The sequence below is a fragment of the Equus quagga genome, chromosome 9 (assembly GCF_021613505.1).
Source record: "Equus quagga isolate Etosha38 chromosome 9, UCLA_HA_Equagga_1.0, whole genome shotgun sequence".
NCBI lineage: Eukaryota > Metazoa > Chordata > Mammalia > Perissodactyla > Equidae > Equus > Equus quagga.
Genome location: NC_060275.1, coordinates 37,121,880 through 37,143,959, shown reverse-complemented (window position 1 = coordinate 37,143,959; position 22,080 = coordinate 37,121,880). Strand labels below are relative to the sequence as shown.

Sequence of the window (22,080 nt, the reverse complement as noted above, 5' to 3'; positions counted from 1 at the left end):
ATTCATTATACTATTCTATCTTTACAAATGTTTAAAATTCTCCATAATAAAAAGTTGTTTAAAAATTACATGCATTCACACAGAAACTAAAACGGTCCCTTGAGCCCTCTTTCATCATTGCACATGCTTTACTGGACTAAAACATTTTGAGTTCTCCATGCAATGAAAGCAAAATCACCCAGACCCATTAAGCAGAAAGTTTCAAACTTGGCAAGTATTATTGTCACCATTGCAGCTGATTAAAAGACCTGATGCCTGGAATCTTTCCTTGCAATTTTGATTTAGTAGGTCTGGAGTGGGATCTGGTTATCTTACTTTCTACACACAACTCCAGTGACATTGATGCATGTTTGCATTTGGAGAGCACAGCTTTAAGGGCTAGATTCTGTGGATTATCACGTGCAAGCTGCCCCTTTGTCATTCCTATCCTTGGCTCAGGGTACTTCCTGCTTTAGGACTCAAGCAGCATGATGATGTGGCACTTCATGCACACTCTTCACTACATCAATTCATCATAAGGCATTTCGCCATTTATTCTTTCTGCGAGTCCAGCATAGTGTCTTTTTCTTGGGCGGTTGATTTACAGTAGGGCTGACTGCTATTTTAATTGCTTTAGTTTCAAAACACAAATCTCATGGGGGTGTTTTTTTGCCATATAACCCACTCAACCTACAGATTGTCTGAAGTCTTTCACCAGAAGTGCTCTCTTCCTCCTTCACCAGGGCCAGCTTCATGGGCATGTGACCTGTACAATCACACAGCGCCCCACATTCAGAAGGGCCTCACACTTGGTTTAATGTTCTCTTGTCACTGTCTTGAAATTCTTAATTTTATCTCTGCATTGTGTTTTGTAAGTGAAGTCTGATGAGACAAAGCATACATATGAGCAGAGGCGATTATGTGCAACATGGGTGTCCACTGTTCCTTACGGCCCCATTCACTTACAGCCTCCGTGATGCCCGTGAGCACAGAATTCCAGTGGATCATGATGTGTGAGAGTTCAGAGAGATTCAACATAAGTGTAAGGTAAGCATGTTATGTCAACAACTGAGTAAATGGGGGCACTGAGAGCCCCAAGAGGCCATGCTTTCCATTTGAACCAGACTTGATTAGAATGCAAAAAGAAGGTAATGGCATTCTAAGAAGCATGAATGACCACAGCACCCCAACATGTCCTTTATTACTCATGTTACTTTCCTGTATTAGCCAACAACTTATGCTGAAAATGATGCCACAGAAGAAAAGGAAAACATAGGGCAGCTCATAGTTTTTCTTTCACTCCTTCCTTACTCATCAGTAAGTTGAAAGTGCTGATAAAATGTCTACTTATCAAGAAGTGAAATAACAGTTGAGCTAGTTTTGTACAGTGTTTCCACTGTTCTGGTAAGAATGAGATACACATGCATACAATATGTATACATAAGCTATGAAACGTAAATTATAATTTTGGTGATTCTACATATGAGTTAAATGTTCTTAGTGTTGCATTTAAAACTAGAATTGTACAATATAAAAATGAATGATAAAATTAATGCTTATAATCCAAAATTTAATTTTTTAAAATTTAGAACAGCATTAAGCAGCAAATAAAAACCACCATAAGTTGTGAGAGAGACCATGGAAGAAAGGAAAAAAGTATTTTAGTACCTTTAATGGAACTACTTCCTGATTTCTGAACAAGAGGCCCCACATCTTCATTTTGCAGTGAGTCCTCCATATTAGCTAGTCGGCCTGTTTCTTCACTGCTCTGCTGCTCCTGAGCCAGGTCCAAAGGCTTTCCTTATCAGAACCCCTTTCCTTCTATAGCCCTTTGAAGACTCCCACTGATTTGAAAGGTACCAGTGCTCTTGTGGCTCCTCTGCTACTTCAGTACTGGAATAACTAGACCAAGGGGCTCCACAAGTATTAGAGGACGGGTATCTGCCACAGTGGAAGATGGCATGAGTTCTCAATCCCCTTCTAACCTTGACTTGTCTTGTCTTGGAGAAAACAGCCAAATGCTGGAATCTCTTATCTGGTGCTGCTGGTTCTCCTTTTGATTTGGTCAGTTCTGGCAGAAAAATACTTCTGGAAGACTAAACTTCAGCTATTATCCTTGACATCTTGGTCCCTCTCTATCCCTTTCTGCCTCTCCATGAACTGTTGAACAGTAGGCAGAGCAGGTGGAAAGTGACTGACTGGTTTCATCAAAACTCTTTACGAAGAGTCCTGTAAAGCAATGCTTGGGAGTTTGTTTTTAAATAGTTAAAGTACAGCAGAATCACCTCTTCTTAAAAAAAAAAAGATAATTTTGGCAAATGTGTAAACATCACATCACAAAACAAAAAATAAGAAACTTTATAGGAAACTAAGATGAGAAGCTTTACAGGAAAGTGAAGAAGAAATGAGCAGTGAGAACTGTTTGAGGTGAAAGATATAAACATAGAAATGTATCTTCAAGAGTTCTCATGGAACATGATGACCCATCAAATTAAGGTATCAACATTCTCTAACAAAAATTAACTGATCTGAGGAAGAGCAGTGTGAAAATGTTCTAAATCAGTGTGGCCCAATAGAACTTTCTATGATGAGAGAATTGTTCCACTATCTCTGTGCTAATACAGAATCCACTAATTACATGAATACTTGCAATGTGGCTAATGCACCTGAGGAACTGAATTTTTAACATAGTTTAAATAGTCACATGTGGCTAGTGGCTACCAGCTGAACAGCACAGTTCTAATACCTCATGGGTCAAAACCAGTGGTTTCCTTGGGGGACTTCTCTAAACACTGCTGAGGGGTAGGGGGTGGAAAGAGAAGAAAGCTCTTAACAGATCTCTTTAGCCACTTAACATCTTAAATTCTCCACAGCTTCTGGAGGCAGGGGTGGTACAACGTGCTGTGAGGGCCATGAGGGAAGGACTCTTGGGGGACCTGAGTACGCCCTTCAAACTCCTGGCTAATGCCAATGGGAGTAAAAGGCCTAGGATTTTGGTCACTCAGATGGGAAGAGGCCCATGGTTCTACACACAGAACCTGACTCTTGGGCACCCAGGGGACATCTGTGTGGAAATCATCGCTGTGGGGCTAGTGGAGTTGGAGGTGGGAGTGCTCATTTCCGGACAGGGTTTCCAGAGCCAGAAGAGGATTTAGGGGTGGAGGGAGGACCTGAGGGCCCTTTCTGGCTGCCTGCAGGCTGAACAGGCCCTTTCTTTTTGGGGATTAAAGTCTTGTTCTTGCTCTTGAACACTTTGCTGGGATCCAGCTTGTTCACAAAGGAGTCGGCCTCTTCTGTGAGCAGGTTTGTGTTGTAGGTGATGGGTTTATACATGCTGAACCATTGCTGTAAGGCACAATTGGGAGAGAAGGTCACAATTCAGAGGAGAAATGCCATTGTTTATGCTCTTTAGTTAAACAGCCAAAGAGTCAAAAGAGCCAAGAGCAAAAACTGCCTTGAAAATCTATTAGCACTTCCTTTACATGAAAGTGATGACACATACATTGCTTTATGAAGTCTCATAACTTTTAAAATAAATGCAGCATAAGAACTAAGAATCTGAGTAAACTTCCTTCCTTCTGATCTAGTGAGCCCTGAGCCTGGGATGCTAGATCCCAAATCATCAGGGGCCAGTGTCTTTCTAATTGTTCTGCACTCAGACCAGCCACTGCCTATCAGGTGGATTTGGCAGAGCCTTTCCCACAGGGAAGGTGCACAACCGAGGCCCATCCAGGCCTCTGCTCAGGGAATCTGCCTGCATTGCTGCCCTCTTCCCTTTCTAGGCAGTTGAGGACAAGGGGCATCACATTTATTGACTTTTCATTGATTATAACACCACTCCACAATGTTGACTGGATGTTATTATGCAACATTTGAGGAAAGTGAGGCCCACTAGATGAATATATACATGGAGCTGAGTCCCTAATTTACTGTTGCCTAATCACAAGTTCTTCCAGACACACCTGGTGTTCTCAAACTAGGCAGTATATCAGCATTACCTGACATCTGTATGTTTGGAAATGGTGCCCAGATCTGTAATATAAATGGGGCACATCCATACAAAGGAATACTCTGCATAATTAAAAAGGACAGCTCTATATGTACTGATAGGGAATGAGATCCAAGATGGAGTGTTAAGTGAAAAGAAGGTGCAGAACAATGTGAATAGTATACTGCACTTGTGATTTAGAAAAAGGACCCCCAAACTGTATGCACATATGCTTTATGTGCAATAGAGTACCTTGGGAAGGGCACACAAGAAACTCAAACAGTGGCTGCCTGTGGGGAAGTACCCTGGGAGGCTGGAGAACAGGAATGAGAGACTTTTACTCTTCCGGTGTGCATGTACTGCCTATCCAAAACCAACAAGCAAAACTGAGCCTCCAATACTATTTAATTAGAAATACAACACCCAGGTGATTCTGAGTATCAGCCAAGTTTGGGAACCACTTAACTAGATCAGTATAAAGTGAGGCTGACAACCTACGATGGAATCACCTGCTTTGCTTATTGAAAATGCAGGTTCCTGGACTCCACCCAAAAATTCATAAATCAGATGGAGAAGCTGGAAATCTGAAATTCAAGCATTTCCTCAGAAGATTCTGATAAGTTCCAGTTTGAGATGATAGGTGTTTCTTGCTTACCTTGGCCTGCGGGCTAATGCCATAGCTGGTGAAGGCATACTGCCACTGGGGCAGGCCCAGGTGGGTGATGAGCAGACGGTAATAGGCAGTAAAGGTATCTGTGAGAAAATGCCAGTATAACGCTCTGTCCAGGAACCAGATCTCAGTGTCCTGTGCTAATGCTGAAATAGCAGACAAAGGGAATAAATGAAGGGATGGCTTAACACTTTGTTCCTTTTATTGACCCTTTAAAGTCAACAGATACTCACGGCAAAAAAAATTCCAATAGTAGAGAGGATGTAAAATATAAGTTCCTTTTTTTCCCTTCCCACCTCCCAGTCCCATTCTCCAGTGGCCACTGTTACTGATTTCTTTGGTATTCTTTTACAAACTCCTGATCAATCAATCAATTGATCTACCTGCTGGGCTCTGGCCATCAGCGCATTCAGGCCATCTAAGCAGCTCTCCCTTGCTATTCGGCATCAGCACTCTCCCTCCCCCAGAGGTACATATCCTGGTGTCAGCTTTCCTAAGGAAGAGATGCTCTGAATGGCTCTGGTTTTCTGAAAGGGTTTCTGTCAGGAATTAGAAGTGCTGTAAGAAACCATGGTGGAGAAGCCCAGACCAACTCCCTCTCCCAGAGTCCTGCCTGTGCTGTTGTGTGACGTCCTGCTGGAGCTGAAGCAGGCGCTGTTGTACCAACTCCTGCTTTACACTTGCTTCTGACCTTCCCTTCTTACTACTGGAGGCCTCCCCTAGTTTATCTCCTGTCTAATGGCTGTACATCTTCCTAAGTGACCTCCATCCTCCAGTCTCTTCCTCTTCCAAAACTGCTGTGGTCACACACATTTCCATTTCAATCCTGCCATTCTTCTGCTAAACACCCTTGACTCCCCACTGTCTTCCAGGTTATGTCCAAACTCTTTCAAAGCTCTGCATGAAGGGGAACAACTGGCCTAATGGCTTCATTTCCTCCTCATCCACAAGATGAACTATGTGGCCCAATGAATTGGAATTTGTCACTCCCCCAAATCAGTTGCACTTTCCCATGGCATCTTTGCTTGGGTGTCCCTTTTAATCCACCAACCACCCTCCTATATTTAATTCCCACCCATAAACCAAGATGTAGCTCAAAGGTTCCTTCACAAAGATGATCTCTCCTTTTCTTAGATGTAAATCTTGGTGTATCTTTTCACCCCTACCAGGCACAGAGCTACTTGAAGGGGGCTGGGCCTTGTCCAGCTCTGTAGTTCCATAGCTCCCAGGCAAAGACCTGAACTGCTGTTGGTGCACCAGGTAGTGCCTGCTGCTCAAGGAGTCAGAGCCTTTTTCTCTTGATTTCCCATCTGGGGTCTTAGATTGAGGTCTAGTAAGTCAAGTTTTTATTGCTGTGAACTGGCCTATATATAGAAGTACAGAAGAAAGATAATGTTTTTCCTGGTTGCTTTTCTAATTCATGAGCCTACTGAAGAGTCTATAAATGGACTGTACTTATTTTAGTTTTTATTCACTTATTACTCCAATCTCATTATTTTGCAGTAACTCACAAATGACGATAGCTTAAAAAGACTAGTAATTGGCCTAGAGGTGGATGCTCAGAGGACCAAAGGGGATCTCTGGGTCTTGGCACCTACAAAAGACCTAATGGTATCTCAGGAAGCCAGAGAGGAGTGTGCCTTTTGTGTGATGGCTGGAGAGCAAGGTCTGTCAAGGCCATACCCAAACTATAGGACCACGCTTGTCAATGATTCTTACCTGGTTTCCCTCTTTTGTAGACAAGGCAAACCTTCCCATTCCCATTGCAAGGATCCAGCTCGAATATCACACTGCGAGAATCAAAGTGAGGCTTCTCTGGCTGGTTCTCACTGCCTGTAAACCCAGAAGTTAATGGTAATATTCAAACACACTCAAGTCAAATGTACTTATTTATCCAGCTTTGCTAGAATGAAAAAGCAGAAGGAAAAAGCATTATTTCAGACATATTCTTAACTACGGTGTTCAAATGTGGGTCAAACGAATTCAGTACTCTAAATGCCCTGGATGGTATCTGTGGTCTAGGCCTTCTGTCTGGGTTCCCCCTGACCAAGAGACTGGCACGGAATCTGGGGGAATGTGGCAGGAGGAAACAAACTGAACTTCTCGGGAGTGGGACTACATAAAGGCAGAGTGATCTGAGTGGCATGAGGTGGACATACGTTTTTTTCTTTTTCCCAGATAACTGCTTTCCCTCCATTTACAACACTTTATGATCTTTTCATTAGAATCCCTTTTCCTCTGTCTAAAATGTATATTTACAATATCTAATTATACTGTTATTATTAATTATAATTAATGCTAAGTCTAGCTCAGAGACACCTACTAAGAAACCAAATATGGAGTAACAGAAAAAGGATTAATTCTTAGAAATGCAAGCATCAGAAACTTTCTCTCCTGCTTATTTCATTACAGCTATGATGCAATAAAAATCAGTATTACTGACTGGAGTGGACAGAGTTTACAAACCTAGGAGGGACTGGATAAAACAAAGTACATAAAAATAATATTTTTGGTTTATTTATACAGATCCATACATATACACACATTTTACATAAACGCATAAATATTTAAATTTCTAATTAAAAATGTTTTTCTTTTTCTTTTTCTTTTTTTTTTTTAACATGGTTTCCCCTCCCCTGGAGGTTATTCTTTCATTTTCTTCTTGATCTCATGTGGTCTTAGATAGATAGGTATACATTTAAATTTTGTCTTCAAGATTGTTTATTTTATAAACATGGAATATCACACACATAATGTGAATCTTGCTTTCTATGCAATAACACTATGTAGAAAGCCTTCTAAGACATTTGGTGTAACTCTAATTCATTCTTTTTAATGGCTGCCTGATAGTCTGTGGGAGTGGATATATCCTAATTTATTCTGCCAGCCCCCTACTGACAGGCATTCACCTGTCATTATTCTGCTATGAATGCTACAATAATAATTTCTGTACATGTCCTTATGTTCTGCTGCTTTCATTACATGGATAGATTCTCGGCATTTGAATGGATGTTGCCAAATTGCTTTTCAAAAAGGCCTTTGTTTTTGAAAGGTATTTTCACTGGGTATAGAATTCTAGGTTGATAATTTTTTTGAGTATTTTAATGCTCTTGAATTATTTCCGAGAAATATGCCATCATCCTTATCTTTGTTCTTTTGTATGTTTTGTTTATCTTTTTGAAGAACCACCTCTTAGTTTTGTTGATCCTTTCTATTATTTCTCTGGTCTCTATTTCATTTATTTCCATTCTGATCTCTATTATTTCCTTCTTTCTGCTAACTTTGGGCTTAATTTGTTCTTTTTCTAGTTCCTTGAGGTGTAAAGTTAGGTTATTTGAGATCTTTCTAATTTCTTAATATACACGTTGATTGCTATAAACTTTCCTCTCAGAACTGCTTTGGCTGCATCCCACAACATTTAAGATGTTCTATTTCCATTTTCGTTTGTTGCAAGATAATTTTTCATTATCTTTTGATTTCTTTTTTGACCCATTGACTGTGAAGTGTGTTGTTTAGTTTCTACATATTTGCAGATCTTCTCACTTTCCTCTTGTTCTTGATTTCTAGTTTCATACTATTCTGGTCAGAAAAGATAGTTGATATAATTTTGATCTTCTCAAATTTGCTAAGATTTGTTTCATGTCCTATCACATGATCTTTCCTGGAGAATGTTCCATGTGCACTTGAGAAGAACGTGTATTCTGCTGCTGTTGGATGAAACATTCTGTATATGTCTGTTTAGTCCATTTGTTCTAACGTGTTCAATTCCGATGTATCCTTGTTGATTTTCTGTGTGGCCAATCTATCCATTACCAATAGTGGGGTACTGAAGACCCTTACTATTATTGTATTGTCTATTTCTCCCTTAAGATATAGTAGTATCTGCTTAATGTATTTTGGTGCTTGGTGTTGGGAGCATATATATTTAAAATTGTTATATCTTCTTGATGTATTGACCTCTTTATCATCATATAATGACCTTGTCTCTTGTTATTCTTTTTGGCTTGACATCTATTAGGTCTGATATAAGTTTGGTCATGCCCACATTCTTTTGGTTTCCATGTGCTTATAACATTGTCTTTCATCCTTTCACTTTGAGCTTGTGTCTTTAGAGCTGAAATGAATATCCTGTAGGCAGCTCATAGTTGAGTCTTGTTTTTTTAATCCATCCAGCCATTCTATGCCTTTTGATTGGTGAGTTCAATCCATTTATATTTAGGGAGATTACTGATATGTAAGAATTTACTACTGCCATTTTATCTTTTGCCTTCTGATTATTTTATCTCTCCATTGTTTCTTTTTCCTTCTGTTTCTGTCGACCTTTGCAAATTGGTGGTTTCCTATGATGATTCGATCAGTGTCACCTTTTTATATGTTTCGTGCCTCTGCTCTAGATTTTTGCTTTGTGGTTACCATGAGGTTTACATAAAACATCTTACAGATACAATGGTCCTTATTCTGCTGCTGGCAATCTATCTTCATTTGCCTATAAAGATAGTTCATTCCTTTTACTCTTCTCCTTTTATATTTTTGATTCCACAAGTTATCTTTTTATGCTGTGATTTCGTTACCAAGTTGTAGTAGCTATAGTTATTTTTAGTGCTCTTTTCCTTTAACCTTTATGCTATAATTGTCTAATATAGTAAGAGTTGGAGTTTTCTAATTCTGTCTATTTATCAGCTTAGCCAGAGTTTTGTGTACTTTCATCTTTTCATTTCAGCTTGAAGAGCTCCCTTCAACATTTCTTATAAAAAATGTGTAGTGGTGGTGAATTCCCTCAGCATTTGTACATCTGGGAAAGCCTTTATTCCTTCTTCATATTTAAAGGATAACTGCCAGGTAGAGTATTCTTGGCTGGCAATTTTTATCTTTCAATACTTGGAATATGTCATTCCATTCTCTCCTGGCCTGTAGTTTCTGCTGAGAAGTCGGCTGATAACATAATGGGGGTTCCTTTGTAGGTTACTGTCTTTTTTTCCTTAGCTGCCTTGAAAATTCTTTATCATTGACTTTTGAGAGTTTTAATATAATGTGTCTTGTAGAAGGTCTTTTTGCACTGAGATAATGTATTCTATTAGTTTCATGGACTTGTATATCCAGTTCCTTCCCCAGGTTTGGGAAGTTTTCAGCTACTACTTTAAGTATACTCTCTGTTCCCTTCCCCTTCTCTTCTTCTGTGTATCCCATTAATTGTACATTAGCTCTTCTAATGAAGTCTGAAAGTTCTCATAGGGTTTCTTCACATTTCTTAAATCTTAGTTCTCTCTGCTCTTCTACCTGAAACACTTCTATATTCCTATCCTTGAGCTTCTTATTCTCTCTTCCATCTGATTTGCTCTATTTCTGATGCTTTCTAATGCATTCTTCATCTCATTTATCGAGTTCTTCAGCTCCAGAATTTGTTTGGTTCTTTTTAAGAGTACTCCTTCTGTTCATTAATCTTACTCCTGAGATCAATGTATTGTCTTTCTGAGTTTTCTTGCAGCTTGTTGAATTTCTTCATAACAGCTATTTTGAATTCTTTATCAGGCAGATTGTAATATTTCATACCTTTGGGTTCAGCTGGAAAACTGTCATTTTCTTCCTGTGACACTGTATTACTGTGATTTTTCAGTGTTTACTGAAAAGTGCCTCTGCCGAGGAATCTGAGGTAGCAGACACCTTTCTTATGTAAGTAAAGCTTTGTTTACTTTGATTCTAACAGTTCAACAAATTGGTAATTAGTAGCATTTTTTGTTTTCCCAAAGGTGGTGCTATAGCACTAGTTTTTGGTTTCTCTTACCAGAGCTGATTCACCACTAAGTTTGGGAGTGCACACAGGCACACAAATAAAAAGCAGACAGAGAGAAATTTTTAAAAAGGGTGAAGGTAGAATGTGGGAAGGTGTGTGCTTAGCACTTGGGGCTTTGGGTGTACCCATGGTCCAGCAGGGAACCCTTGAGTGGAGAGTCCCAGAGGTCTCCGGGCAGTCCTCTTGCCAGAATCCCGGGGCAGAGAGCATGAAACATGTTCCTTCAGTTTTCTGTCTGCCTTCTTCCCTTTCCTTTGCCACTCCTCAGTCACTGTGACTCTCCTCAGACAGAGCAATGGGGTCCCTCCAGCTGTTGCATGCACGGCCAGTTAGACCCACATTCAGCACCTTCACCCTCTACCCTCTCTGCCAGAGAAGTCATGCTAGCCTGTGCCGCCTCTGCCTCAAATGGCATTCTTCTTGTGTGCACCTGTCTCTTTCCATCTTTTATAAGGACACCAGTGATATTGGAGTAGGGGTCCACCCTACTCCAGTATGACCTCTTCTTAACTAATTAATTATATCTACAGTGACCCTATTTTCAAATTCAGAGGTACTAGGGGTTAGGACTTCAACATAAGCATTTTGGGGGAACATAATTTAACCCACATATCTCACCCTCTTTTAGGTTTAGTTGAGACAGTATAGTTCATTTAAAAATTTTCCTTGCACTATGTCCCCTTTTCCAAGATTTCTTATGTAAAAGTTTTCACAATACATTCCTAGATATTAAGATTTAATTTTAAACACACACATACATACACACTCTCTTTTTCTCTTACAGGAGGTTCACTAATCCTTTGTTTCCCTTCCTCTTCATGTATCCACATCTTGAGATCTCCATTCAGTTTCACTTACTTTTTGGTTAGAGTATTTGTTCCTGAAGTTTTATGCATCCTTTAATATTATTCTTTTAATTTGAGAGGTGTGTTTGATGTGTGTACAGGACTCTTGATTTTCACTCTTTTTCTCTCAGTAATCTGTAAATGCTTTTTCACTGTCTTCTAGTTTCTACTGTTGCAGGTGACAAGTCTGATGTCAGTCTATTATTTCTTCACAAATAATTTATTTTTGCCTAGAAGCTTGTAATTTTTCTTCCATATCAGGATATGCCTAGGTGTCTATTTTCTCATCAATTCAATCTGGGTCTAGGTGAACTCTTTAAATCTGGAGAGAAATTTTATTAGTGTTTATTTACTGCATTTCCATCTATTCTTTTTCTCTTTCTTGGGAAGCTATAATTCCAATGGAAGTTCTCTGGATCTACATTCTGCTTCTCTTACCCTTCCAGCTTTTACCTCACAATTTCCCCCTTTCAAATTATTTATCTGTGCTTATAGACATTTCTTAAATTTTACTTTTCATCTTCTTCAATTCATTTAGTCAATTGTTTGATAATCTTTACTGTTTTATAATAGGAAGTATCTGTGCTGTCTTAAATGTCCTTAAATGTTCTTATTTTCAAACAGTTTTATTTCTCTGGTGTGCATTCCGATATTTCTTCCTGACTGTATTTCTGAATGTTGAGTCTCCTGAGAAAAGTCAACATTTTTAGGTTTAATGAAGCTTAGGTCTAGTTGTTGGAATATTCTAAAAAGCATGAACCCAGCAGGTGTCAGAAGGCCAAGTGATTTTTATCCCTATGGGTATGTATGTACCCCAGCTCAGTCCTTTGCTGAGGTCCCTTGAAATCCTTTCTGTCATCCAGTCTCAAGAGCAGAGAAGACTTAGTCCACTATTTAACAACTTCTTTGCCTTTTAGGGGTTAGACTATGAAGCAAATGTGACCTTTTCCCCACCCTTGAAGATTCCACATATCTCTGAGGGACAGGCTCTTCCCAGGACCTATCACTTTCCAGTGTTTGCTCCTGGAATCCTCTAGTACTATTGTCCAACTGCTTGTCCAGTTGAAGGAGAAAGCCTTGCTAGTTGCCTACTCAATGCTCATTCACCCTTCCTTTCTTATTTAAACCCCAATTCTATTTGAGGAGGCAATACTGCACAGCTAAAAATACTCACCTCCTCAGATTTCCTTGCAGCTATGGGTAATCTTTTAATTCTGTGAGGGGTTTCTGAGAAAACTATTCTTTTCCTGATAAAAAGGTAAAGATTCTGCCAAGGGACAGTTTTTTGCCCTTTGCCTTTCCTCTTCTTCCTACCTGGAACATGGACTTGAAGCTTAGAGGTACAGCCTGTATTCCTTGACCATGAGAATGAAAACAATACCCCAAAGGCTAGTGCACCAGGAAGCCAGAGGGAGACTTTATATCATCGACATTCTCAACAGCTACACCAGCCTGCTTCCAGATTTCTTGTTATGAAAAATATAAACTCCTATTTAGTTTAGATATTGTAATTGGGTCTCCGTTATATGCAGCCAAACACTATTCTGACTGAAGAAGTCCTCACTTAGACCCTGTTGCTCACAGCTTTTAGTAGTCATTTGATTTATAAGCCATTTCAGTCAGAAGTGGCCAAGAACCTAGCGATAGGAATGAAGAGGAAGAGAGCTGCACTCAGACTGCTGTGTTCCCTCAAACCTGTTGATACTGAAATGTTGAGCGAAGTCTAACCTATAACATTTATTCATTTATCAAGTATTCATTAAGTGCCTACTAAGTTCCAAGTACTGAAGTGGGTGCTGGAAACAAAACAAAGATCCTAACCCTGGCATTTTCTTCATGAAAATTTCCTTTGTTGATATAGGCTGTTTTTCACCTTACTCCCACAGTCCTGAGAAGCCGTGAATGGGAGGTTTTGGGTTTAGGGGAACATACTAAACACTGCGATGTCTTCTCATGGTTTTTAACATTATAAAAGCAAAACAAGTAGGCTGATTTCTAACTCAAAGCAGAAGTTCCTCTAGGTACCTTCTTGTGTATCGTCCTCCAGGTCTGCCAGAGTTGGTGCATTAGGAAGTGAGTACATGGAAGACTGGTTGAGTTGAGTCAGTTTTGAGATGCTGTTAATTGCCATGCTGCCCAACGGAATGATGTGCTCTGTGGCAAGATTAAAAAGAAGAATTACATAGAATAACAGCCTATTTACCATGGTCATCATAAGGGCTTCTGCTTGAGTAACCTAAACCTAGCTATTGTTTGGTCCTAGGGCTGAGGAATCTGATGCAAAGTGGAATGAAGACAATCAATGCACTACATGATCCAACGCACAAATCTTTCACACAAAATAAGCAACTGGGGCCACGGGTGAAGAGCCCTTGCTACGAGTGTTGGGGGTTATTCCAAAAGAACTGGGAAATCTAGGCTAAGGTCCTGAGCAAAGGACTTAAAAATGTTTTCGCTCCCTCTTTTGCTTGCATGAAGGATTATACTTGCCAAAGGAATAACAACTTTGATCACATAACTGACCTTTTCTACTCCTCTTGTTATAAGCTTTCATGATGGAAAATACCTTCCCCTCTACTTGCCATTTTTCCTTACTCAATGGAGAGAACTTGGCAGCCTTCCTGCTGGTTCTAGTCTTCTGTGATTAGGGTGTAAATAAGAAAAAGGCAGACTGCATATTTTCCTTATCCATTATACAGAATCCTTGTAAGACATACAAAGTCTTAGAAATCTAACAGATGAAAAAACTGGCATGGCTGAAGGCAATAAAATAGCTGGTATATAGACCATGCAGTGTCTAAGAAGAAAAGACTGCTAAAAAGGTTAACATCAGAAGCTACCTCTACTGTCTTTTCTGTTACCAACTTTAGCTATTTTGTAAAGAATGGGTATGGTAATGGTAATAAAGGTGAAAAGACTGAGGTTGGGAGGATTAAATTAGAGAAGGTATTATGATAATGAACAGGGACTCATTCATAAAACCTTAACAAAAATGTTTCTTTTTTGAGGAAGGTTTGTGGAGGGGCTAGCCTGTCTCCATGAGGTGGCAAGAGAAAAATCTGCCAGTCAGTCTAGTCTCTGTCCATTCTCTCTCTTGCTCTAGATTCCAAAGGCCATGCTACAAAGGAGGGTTCTGATGCTGGTGACAAGAATGGTTTCTAGGCCATTGGAGGAAATGATTCAAAGCTAAAAGTTCGTGTTGGATGCTTAGTAGTAAGCTATAAAGAGTGCCTGTGGTCAGCTGTGAGAGAGAAATAGGAAGGCTTGGGGAATCATTAAAAAAAGGGAACTCAGGAGGTAGAGGCAATGAAGGGGAGATGTCAGTCTTGCAGATCTGCTGTGCAAATGAAGTTACTGCATTCTTAGCAACAGTGTGGGGAGGTGTAGGGTACTTCTCAAGGACCAAAGTTGATCTGGGGATGTGGTTGGAGTCTGGAGGCAATAAAGGCCTCTTGGGTACCAGGAATGGGCTGGACTCCAATGGCTAGATCAGGGTTTCCTAGCCTATGAAATTTTACTAGAGTCTTCATCTACATGTGCAGCACTGCCTTTCATGTCCACAAAGTACCTAAATCTCTGACATGTACCAAGTTGTGAGTTTCCACATCTGCAGCAGAAGTGTTTGTCCTGGACACATTTAATACTAAAGATGACAGCCTGTGAAGTGAGAAGGTTGGTGACTTAGGCTGAAGAGATGTGAGGGAGGGAAGGAAAGGCTCTCTTTTGAGGGTCAGAGCTCTGAGGTCTTCACTGTGCTGGGAATTATGGAGGGAACCCTCTTATGACCACCAGAAGCTGTCACTGCAGCTCACCCTGAGGAGACTGCTCTGAGGTGGAGTCCTCAGATGCTGTAGGTTTGAGGTGGCTCAGGCCTAATGTTTTCCTCCACTCCATTCCAATAGGAAGCATGTAAACTGAGCTTCCAGTTTAGTGGCTAGACTCTGGACGCGGTGGTGGATGAAGCAATGATGGGATATGTTAGCTTTGGGAGATAATCATAGCTTTTGGACATTGCATTTTAGGAGAATCCAGGAAAACCACCAAGATTCAAAGAATCAAAAGTTGTAAAGGCCCTCAGAGTTGTTTCCTCCAAACTCTCAGCCAGGGAAATGTTCTGCTGCAGCAAGGAGGCTCACTCACCATCCAACTTCACACTCCATGTCATGTGGAAGCCATTGGTCATTAGGTAAAAATTCTTCACATCCTCAGGGAGCACACAGTTATTTTTCTAGAATCACAAAGCAACTGAGTGTTAGGTCAGGGCTGGGAAAGGACATAGGGCTATGCCTCAAAGCAACCGGGGATAGTATTTCCCATATTTCAGACCCCCAAAACAGGAAGATTCTGATAATTATCTACAAAACTCTAGTAGAGAGTTCCAGTTCAACATGGCAACAGAGGAGGCTCCTATATTCACCTCTTCCTACAGACGCACCTAATCTACAGCTAAAAATGGAACAATTACCTCTGAAAGAAATTCAGAAACTAGCTGAGTGACTCCTGCAAATCAGGCAAATGAGAAAAAATTCACATTGAAATGAGGATGAAACACTGAGACAGAATCTTGCCATAAACCCCACCTCCAGTGCAGTGACACACAACTGGGAAGGAACTCAACTCCCAGCTTCTTCCAGAGAAGTGAAGGGTTTGGATCCCATATCTGGTGCTCCAAATTTTAAGACTTCCATCTGAGACAAGGCCCCCCAACATCTAGCTTTGAAAGCCAGTGGGGACTTAGGTCCATGAGACCCACACAAGGCTACAGCAAACTAAGAGACAGGTCTTAACAGGCTTGTGCGGAATCACTGTGGCTAACCCCCCCAGGGCTCAGTGCAAAGGCAGCCAACTGAACACCCAGTCCTTACGTGAAAGAAGCCTATTTGTAGATCTTAAAAGCTTCAACTGGAGGGGCAGGCTTCCAATTTAACTCACATCTAGAGGCCAACTACAATACTCTCCAGAGACTGAGGAGGCCAGTGGGTGCCATCTTTGTGCTTTTCCTCTGCCTTGCTCCAGGTCGCTGGTATCTCCTGGAAAGAAGGTTGTGCATGTATGTAGTAGCACCTCTGCTTCTGAGGCTGTTGTCCAGGGGACATAATACTTGACTGCCTGGCTATGGCCAGTGGGGCTTATCTTCCCAGATCCCACAGGACTGTAACAGAGTAACAGATATTCCCCCAGGACACTGTGAAGAGGCAGCAGACTGAAACACCCAGTCTTTCCTTGAAAGAGGTCTATTTGTAGATCTTAAAAGCTGTGGCTGAGGGCGAGGCTTCTAATTGAACACACATCTAGGGGCCAACTGCAATCTTCTCCAGAGACTAAACAGGCCAGGGGACGCATCTTTTTGCTCTCGCTCTGCCCTGCTCCAGGTCACCAGTGTCTCCAGGAATGAAGGCTGTGCACATGTCTGACGCCCCAGATTTTGTGGCTGCCATCCAGAGGACACGACTCTTGATAGCCTGGATTTGGTGGCCAGCAGGGCTTGTGTTCATGGGTTCAACAGTATAGCAGCAAAGAAACAGTTCTTAACTGGATATAACCACAGGGCTCAGTGCAGATGGAGCAGACAGAAATGTCCATCTCTCGGTCTTCCTCTGAAAGAGGTATATTTGCATACTTTAAAAGCTGCCTAAGGCTCTGGCTTCTAATCAGTCTGAATCCAGATGCAGACTGAGATCCTCCCCTTTGGAACACTGACAGGTCTTGGCACACCCTCAACTACTGGGGGCTACTAAAACAAAAGGAAGATGCTTGGAAAATAACAAAGGTTTGAGAGACAACCAGAGGCAGGGTTGAATGATAAGTTTTATCTCCCACATGAGGCCAATCCTTCAAAACTAGGAGAGGTGGCTATTTTATCTAATGCATAGAAACTAACACAGAGAGTCAAGAAAAATGAAAAACCAAGGAATACTTGCAATGAAAGAACAAGATAAAACCCCAGGAAAAGAACTTAATGAAACAGAGATAAGTGATTTACCTGGGAAAAAACCCTCAAAATAATGGTCATAAAGATGCTCATTGAGGTCAGGAGAACAATGTGTGAACAAAGGGAGAATCTCAGTAAAGAGAGAGAAAATATAAGAAAGTACCAAATAGAAATCACAGAGTTAAATAATACAATAACTAAACTGAAAAATTCGATAGAGGGGTTCAACAACAGATTAGATGAAGTAGAAGAAAGGAAGAGCAAACTCAAAGACAGGGCAGTTGAACTCATCCAGTCACAGAAACAAAAAGTGAAAGAGTGACAAAGAGTGAAGAGAGCTTGGGGCTGGCCTGGTGGTACAGCGGTTAAGTTCGCATGTTCCGCTTCTCAGCAGCCCAGTGTTCGCCAGTTCGGATCCGGGTTGCAGACATGGCACCTCTTGGCAAAAGCCATGCTGTGGTAGGCTTCCCACATATAAAACAGAGGAAGAGGGGCACGGATGTTAGCTCAGGGCCAGTCTTCCTCAGCAAAAAGAGGAAGATTGGCAGTAGTTAGCTCAGGGCTGATCTTTCTCAAAACAAACAAAAAAAGACTGAAGACAGCTTAAGGGCCTTAAGGGACAACATCAACCAGACTCATTCACATTATAGGGGTCCCAAAAGAAGAGAGAGAAAGGAGCAGAAAGCTTATTTGAAGAAAAACTGGGTAAAAACTTTCCTAAGCTGCAGATGAAAACTGACATCAAGACCCAGGACGCCCATAAACCCACACCAAAGCACATTATAATTAAACTGTCATAAGTAAAAGACAAAGAGAAAATCTTAAAAGCAGCAAGAGCAAAACAACTTGTTACATACAAGGGAACCCCAATAAGACCAACAGCAGATTTTTCAGCAGAAATTTTGCAGGCCAGAAGGAAGTGGTACAATATACTCAAAGTGCTGAAACTAAAAACCCTGCCGACCAAGAACACTCCACCCAGCCAAGCTGTCCTTCAGAAATGAAGGAGAGAGAAAAAGATTTCCAGAAGAGAAAAAGCTGAAGGAGTTCATCACCACTCAACCAGCCTTACAAGAAATGGTAAAAGGACTTCTTTAAGCTGAAATGAAAAGGCTCTAATTAGTAATGGGAAAATATATGAAAGTATAAATCTCACTGGCAAAGGTAAATATATAGTTAAATTCAGAATAATATAATGTTGCAATGGTGGTGGGTTAATCGCTTATAAATATAGTATGTAGGTTAAAAGACAAAGTAGTAAAAATAACTAACTACAATAATTTGTTAATGGATATACAAGTTAAAAAGATGTAAACTGTGACATCAAAAACATAAAACATGGGAGGAGAGTAAAAATGTAGAGCTTTAGAATGCATTTGAACTTAAGCTGTTATAAAGTTAAAACAGACTGTTATAAATATAAGTTGTTTTATGTAAGCATCATAGTAGCCACAAATCAAAAACCTATAGTAGATACACAAAAGAGAAAGAGAAAGGAATCCAAGCATAACACTATAAAAAATAATCAAATCACAAAGAGAGAAAGAGAAGAAAGGAATAAAGGAATTACAAAGCAGCCAGAAATCAATTACCAAAATGGCAATAAGTCCATACCTATCAAAAATTGCTTTAAATGTAAATGGACTGAATTCTCCAATCGAAAAACAAGGAGTGACTGAATAGATAAAAAAACAAGACCCACTGATATGCTGCCTACAAGGGACTCACTTTAGGTGTAAGGACACACATAGACTGAAAGTGAAAGGATGGAAAAAGATATTTTGTGCATAAGAAATTAAAAAAAAGCTGGGGTAACTATGCTTATATCAGACAAAATAGACTTTACGACAAAGACTATAAAATAAAGGACAAAGAAAGTCACTATTATAATGACAAAAAAGTCAATCCAAGAAGAGGATATAATATTTATAAATATTTATGCACCCAACATAGGAGGAGCTAAATATATGGAAGAAAAATTAACAGACTAAAAGGGAGAAATAGACAGCACTGCAATAATATTACGGGACTTCAGTATCCCACTTTCATCCATGGATAGATCACCCAGACAGAAAATCAATATGGAAACATTGGCTTCAAATGGCATGTTAGACCAGATTGACTTTAATAGACAAATACAGAACATTTCATCCAAAAGCAACAGAAAACATTCTTCTCAAGTGCACATGGAACATTCTCCACAATATGTTAGGCCACAAAACAAGTCTTAATAAATTTAAGAAGATTGAAATCATGTCAAGCACCTTTTCTGACCACAATGGTATGAAACCAGAAATCAATTACAAGAAGAAAATGGAAAAATTCACAAATATGTGGAGATTACACAATATGCTACTTGCAAAGGGTTCCTGCTCCCAATTTCCAACATGGGGGGAGAGTTCCCCACCCCACCAACAAGCAATTTTTGGAACACTAACTGGGTGTCCAAGAATTCAATTCAATTCTGACACTATCTATCCCTTTAATCATGGCATTTACCATAACCTGGGTAACAGGCATATTCAGCAGGTGACTATCCTGGTCATCACAAAGCCAGTCCCCCATGGCTTGCATATGAATCATGTCAGCTGCTTTATCTGGGGTATTCCATCTGGCATTTATAGTTGGGCAGTCTCCTTTCTTAGGATAAACACCCTTTACAGAGGCTTCTATCCAGTCCATCAGGCTGGCTGTTCTCTTGGGAATAACTTCATTTGTGTCTGGATCACATATAGCCCTCTGTGATTGTTCAATAGTGAGCTGTGGGTCCTGCATCAATCCAAACATGCTCTTTCACTCTGCAGCATTCAAAACCAAAGACACAGCCCCCAAATTGGTTACACTCATAATCCATTTTATTAAAGGTTCTTTAGGAAGTTGATGATATTGATCCACAAAATGAGCCAGTTCCTTCATACTATCCCCTGGTTTTAGTCATTTCTGGGTTTTTTCCCCTCCCCCTACATTAACTACCTTCTTGGTGACTAGAGGTCTTAAAGGTACTTTCTGTTGCCCTTGAATAAGTTTTCCCTCTCTAAGTGACTTTGAGACTAATGGCTGAAGCTCAGATCAACCCAAATCTGAGCTTGGTTCAGCAACAAGGCCTGACCTAGCACTTTCTTTTACTTTCATTTGCTTATTACAGATAACAATAACCAGGGAATTGTATATTTAGCATGCTTCTTGTTATTTTGTATTTCCTTATATATGCAATGAGCCAACTCCTCAGGAATTGGGTATACTACCATTACTAAATTCCACTGGCCACTTTTACCTTTAGTAACTGATCCCAGAGCAGCTGCAGTTTCGTGTCACAGGTGACTAGGTAGCCATCTGGGGATCAAAGGTTCTTCATCCCCTGCCCTTTTTTCTTTTCTCTTTAAAAACCACATCTCCAGGAGTGAGGGCATTCTAGCAAATCCCACTTCACTGACACCAACTGCAAAGGATTCCTGCTTCCAATTGCCCAACATGGGATGGGGGGAGGTTCCCCAAACCTCCAACAAGCAATTCTTGGAACACCAGCTGGGCATCCCAGAATTCAACTCAATTCTGACACTAGCCAGAGATAGCATCAGATTCCACAGGTTAAGAGTTCAGTCCTACAAGACTGTCCCCCCTCCCAACTTCAGATGCCAGTTACCTGTGCATCTGACCAACTGACTACAAACTGGAGGTTCCAAGGACTCCCTCCTCTGGTTCAATTAATTTGCTAGAATGGCTCACAAAACTCAAGAAAACCTGTTTACTCACTAGATTACCAATTTATTACAAAGAATTTTAAAGGATACAAATCAATAGCCAGAAGAAGAGATACATAGGTTAAGGTCCCAAACAAAGGAGCTTCTGTCCTCATAGAGCGTGGGGCTCGGCACAGTGGCACATGGAAGTATTCTGGTTCCCCAACAAGAAAGGTCTCTGAAAAAAGGGACTGAAAAGCTGTTCTTTTGAGTTTTTATGGAGGCTTCATTACATAGTCATTATAGACTAAGTAATTCGTTATTAGTAACTGATTCAACCTCAAACCACCCTCCCAGCCCCTACCCCAGAAATCAGAGGGTGGGAGTGAAAGTTCCAATCCTCTGATCATATGGGTGGCTCTCCTGGAAACTAGCCCCCTCCCTTAGGTGGGGTCCAAAAGTCACCTTCATTAAGGTAATAAAAGACATCTATAGCACTCTCAAAACTTAGGAAATTCCAAGGGTTTTGGGAGCTGTTAGCCAGAAACAATGACCTAAGACCAAATATATCTGAGAAATATATTTCCATCATTTGAATGAAAAAATATATGTATTTCTTATAAATCAAAATATCACACTACTGAACAACCAGTGAGTCAAAGGAGAAATCAAAAGAGAAATCAAAAAATACCTTGAGACAAAAGAAAGTAGAAATACGATATGCCAAAATTATGGGATATAGCAAAAGCAGTTCTAAGAGGGAAGTTCAGAGCAATAAATGTCTACATTAAGAAACAAGAAAGAGCTCAAATAAACAACCTAACCTTACACCTTAAGAAGTAGAAAAAGAAGATTAAACTAAACCCAAAGTTAGTAGAAGGAAGGAAATAAATATCAAAGTGGAGATAAATGAAATAGAGAACTAAAAGACAACAGAAAACATCAATGAAACTAAAAGCTGGTTCTCTGAAGAGATAAAATTGACAAACTTTTAGCTAGACTCACCAAGAAAAAGAGAGAGAGGATTCAAAATTAGAAATGAAAGAAGAGACATTACAACTGATACCAGAGGCATGAAAAGGATCAGACGAGACTACTATGAACAATCATACATCAACAAAGTGGACAACCTAGAAGAAATGGCTAAGTTCCTAGAAACATACAACCTACCAAGACTGAATCATGAAGAAACAGA

The 22,080-nt window shown here is 40.2% G+C and overlaps 1 protein-coding gene across 1 annotated transcript in view; it reads right to left on the bottom strand.

Annotated features, from left to right (window-relative positions):
• Positions 1-1,152: 1,152 nt before the first annotated feature.
• The window catches only part of TPGS2 (tubulin polyglutamylase complex subunit 2), a 52,968-nt gene continuing 32,040 nt past the window's right edge, over positions 1,153-22,080 (bottom strand). The window contains exons 3-7 of the mRNA XM_046671431.1: positions 15,414-15,501; positions 13,299-13,427; positions 6,357-6,470; positions 4,623-4,783; positions 1,153-3,324 (exon numbers count right to left, since the gene is read on the bottom strand). Of these exons, the coding sequence (XP_046527387.1) occupies positions 3,094-3,324; positions 4,623-4,783; positions 6,357-6,470; positions 13,299-13,427; positions 15,414-15,501 (723 nt within the window). The 3' untranslated portion in view covers positions 1,153-3,093. The remainder of the gene's footprint in view (positions 3,325-4,622; positions 4,784-6,356; positions 6,471-13,298; positions 13,428-15,413; positions 15,502-22,080) is intronic.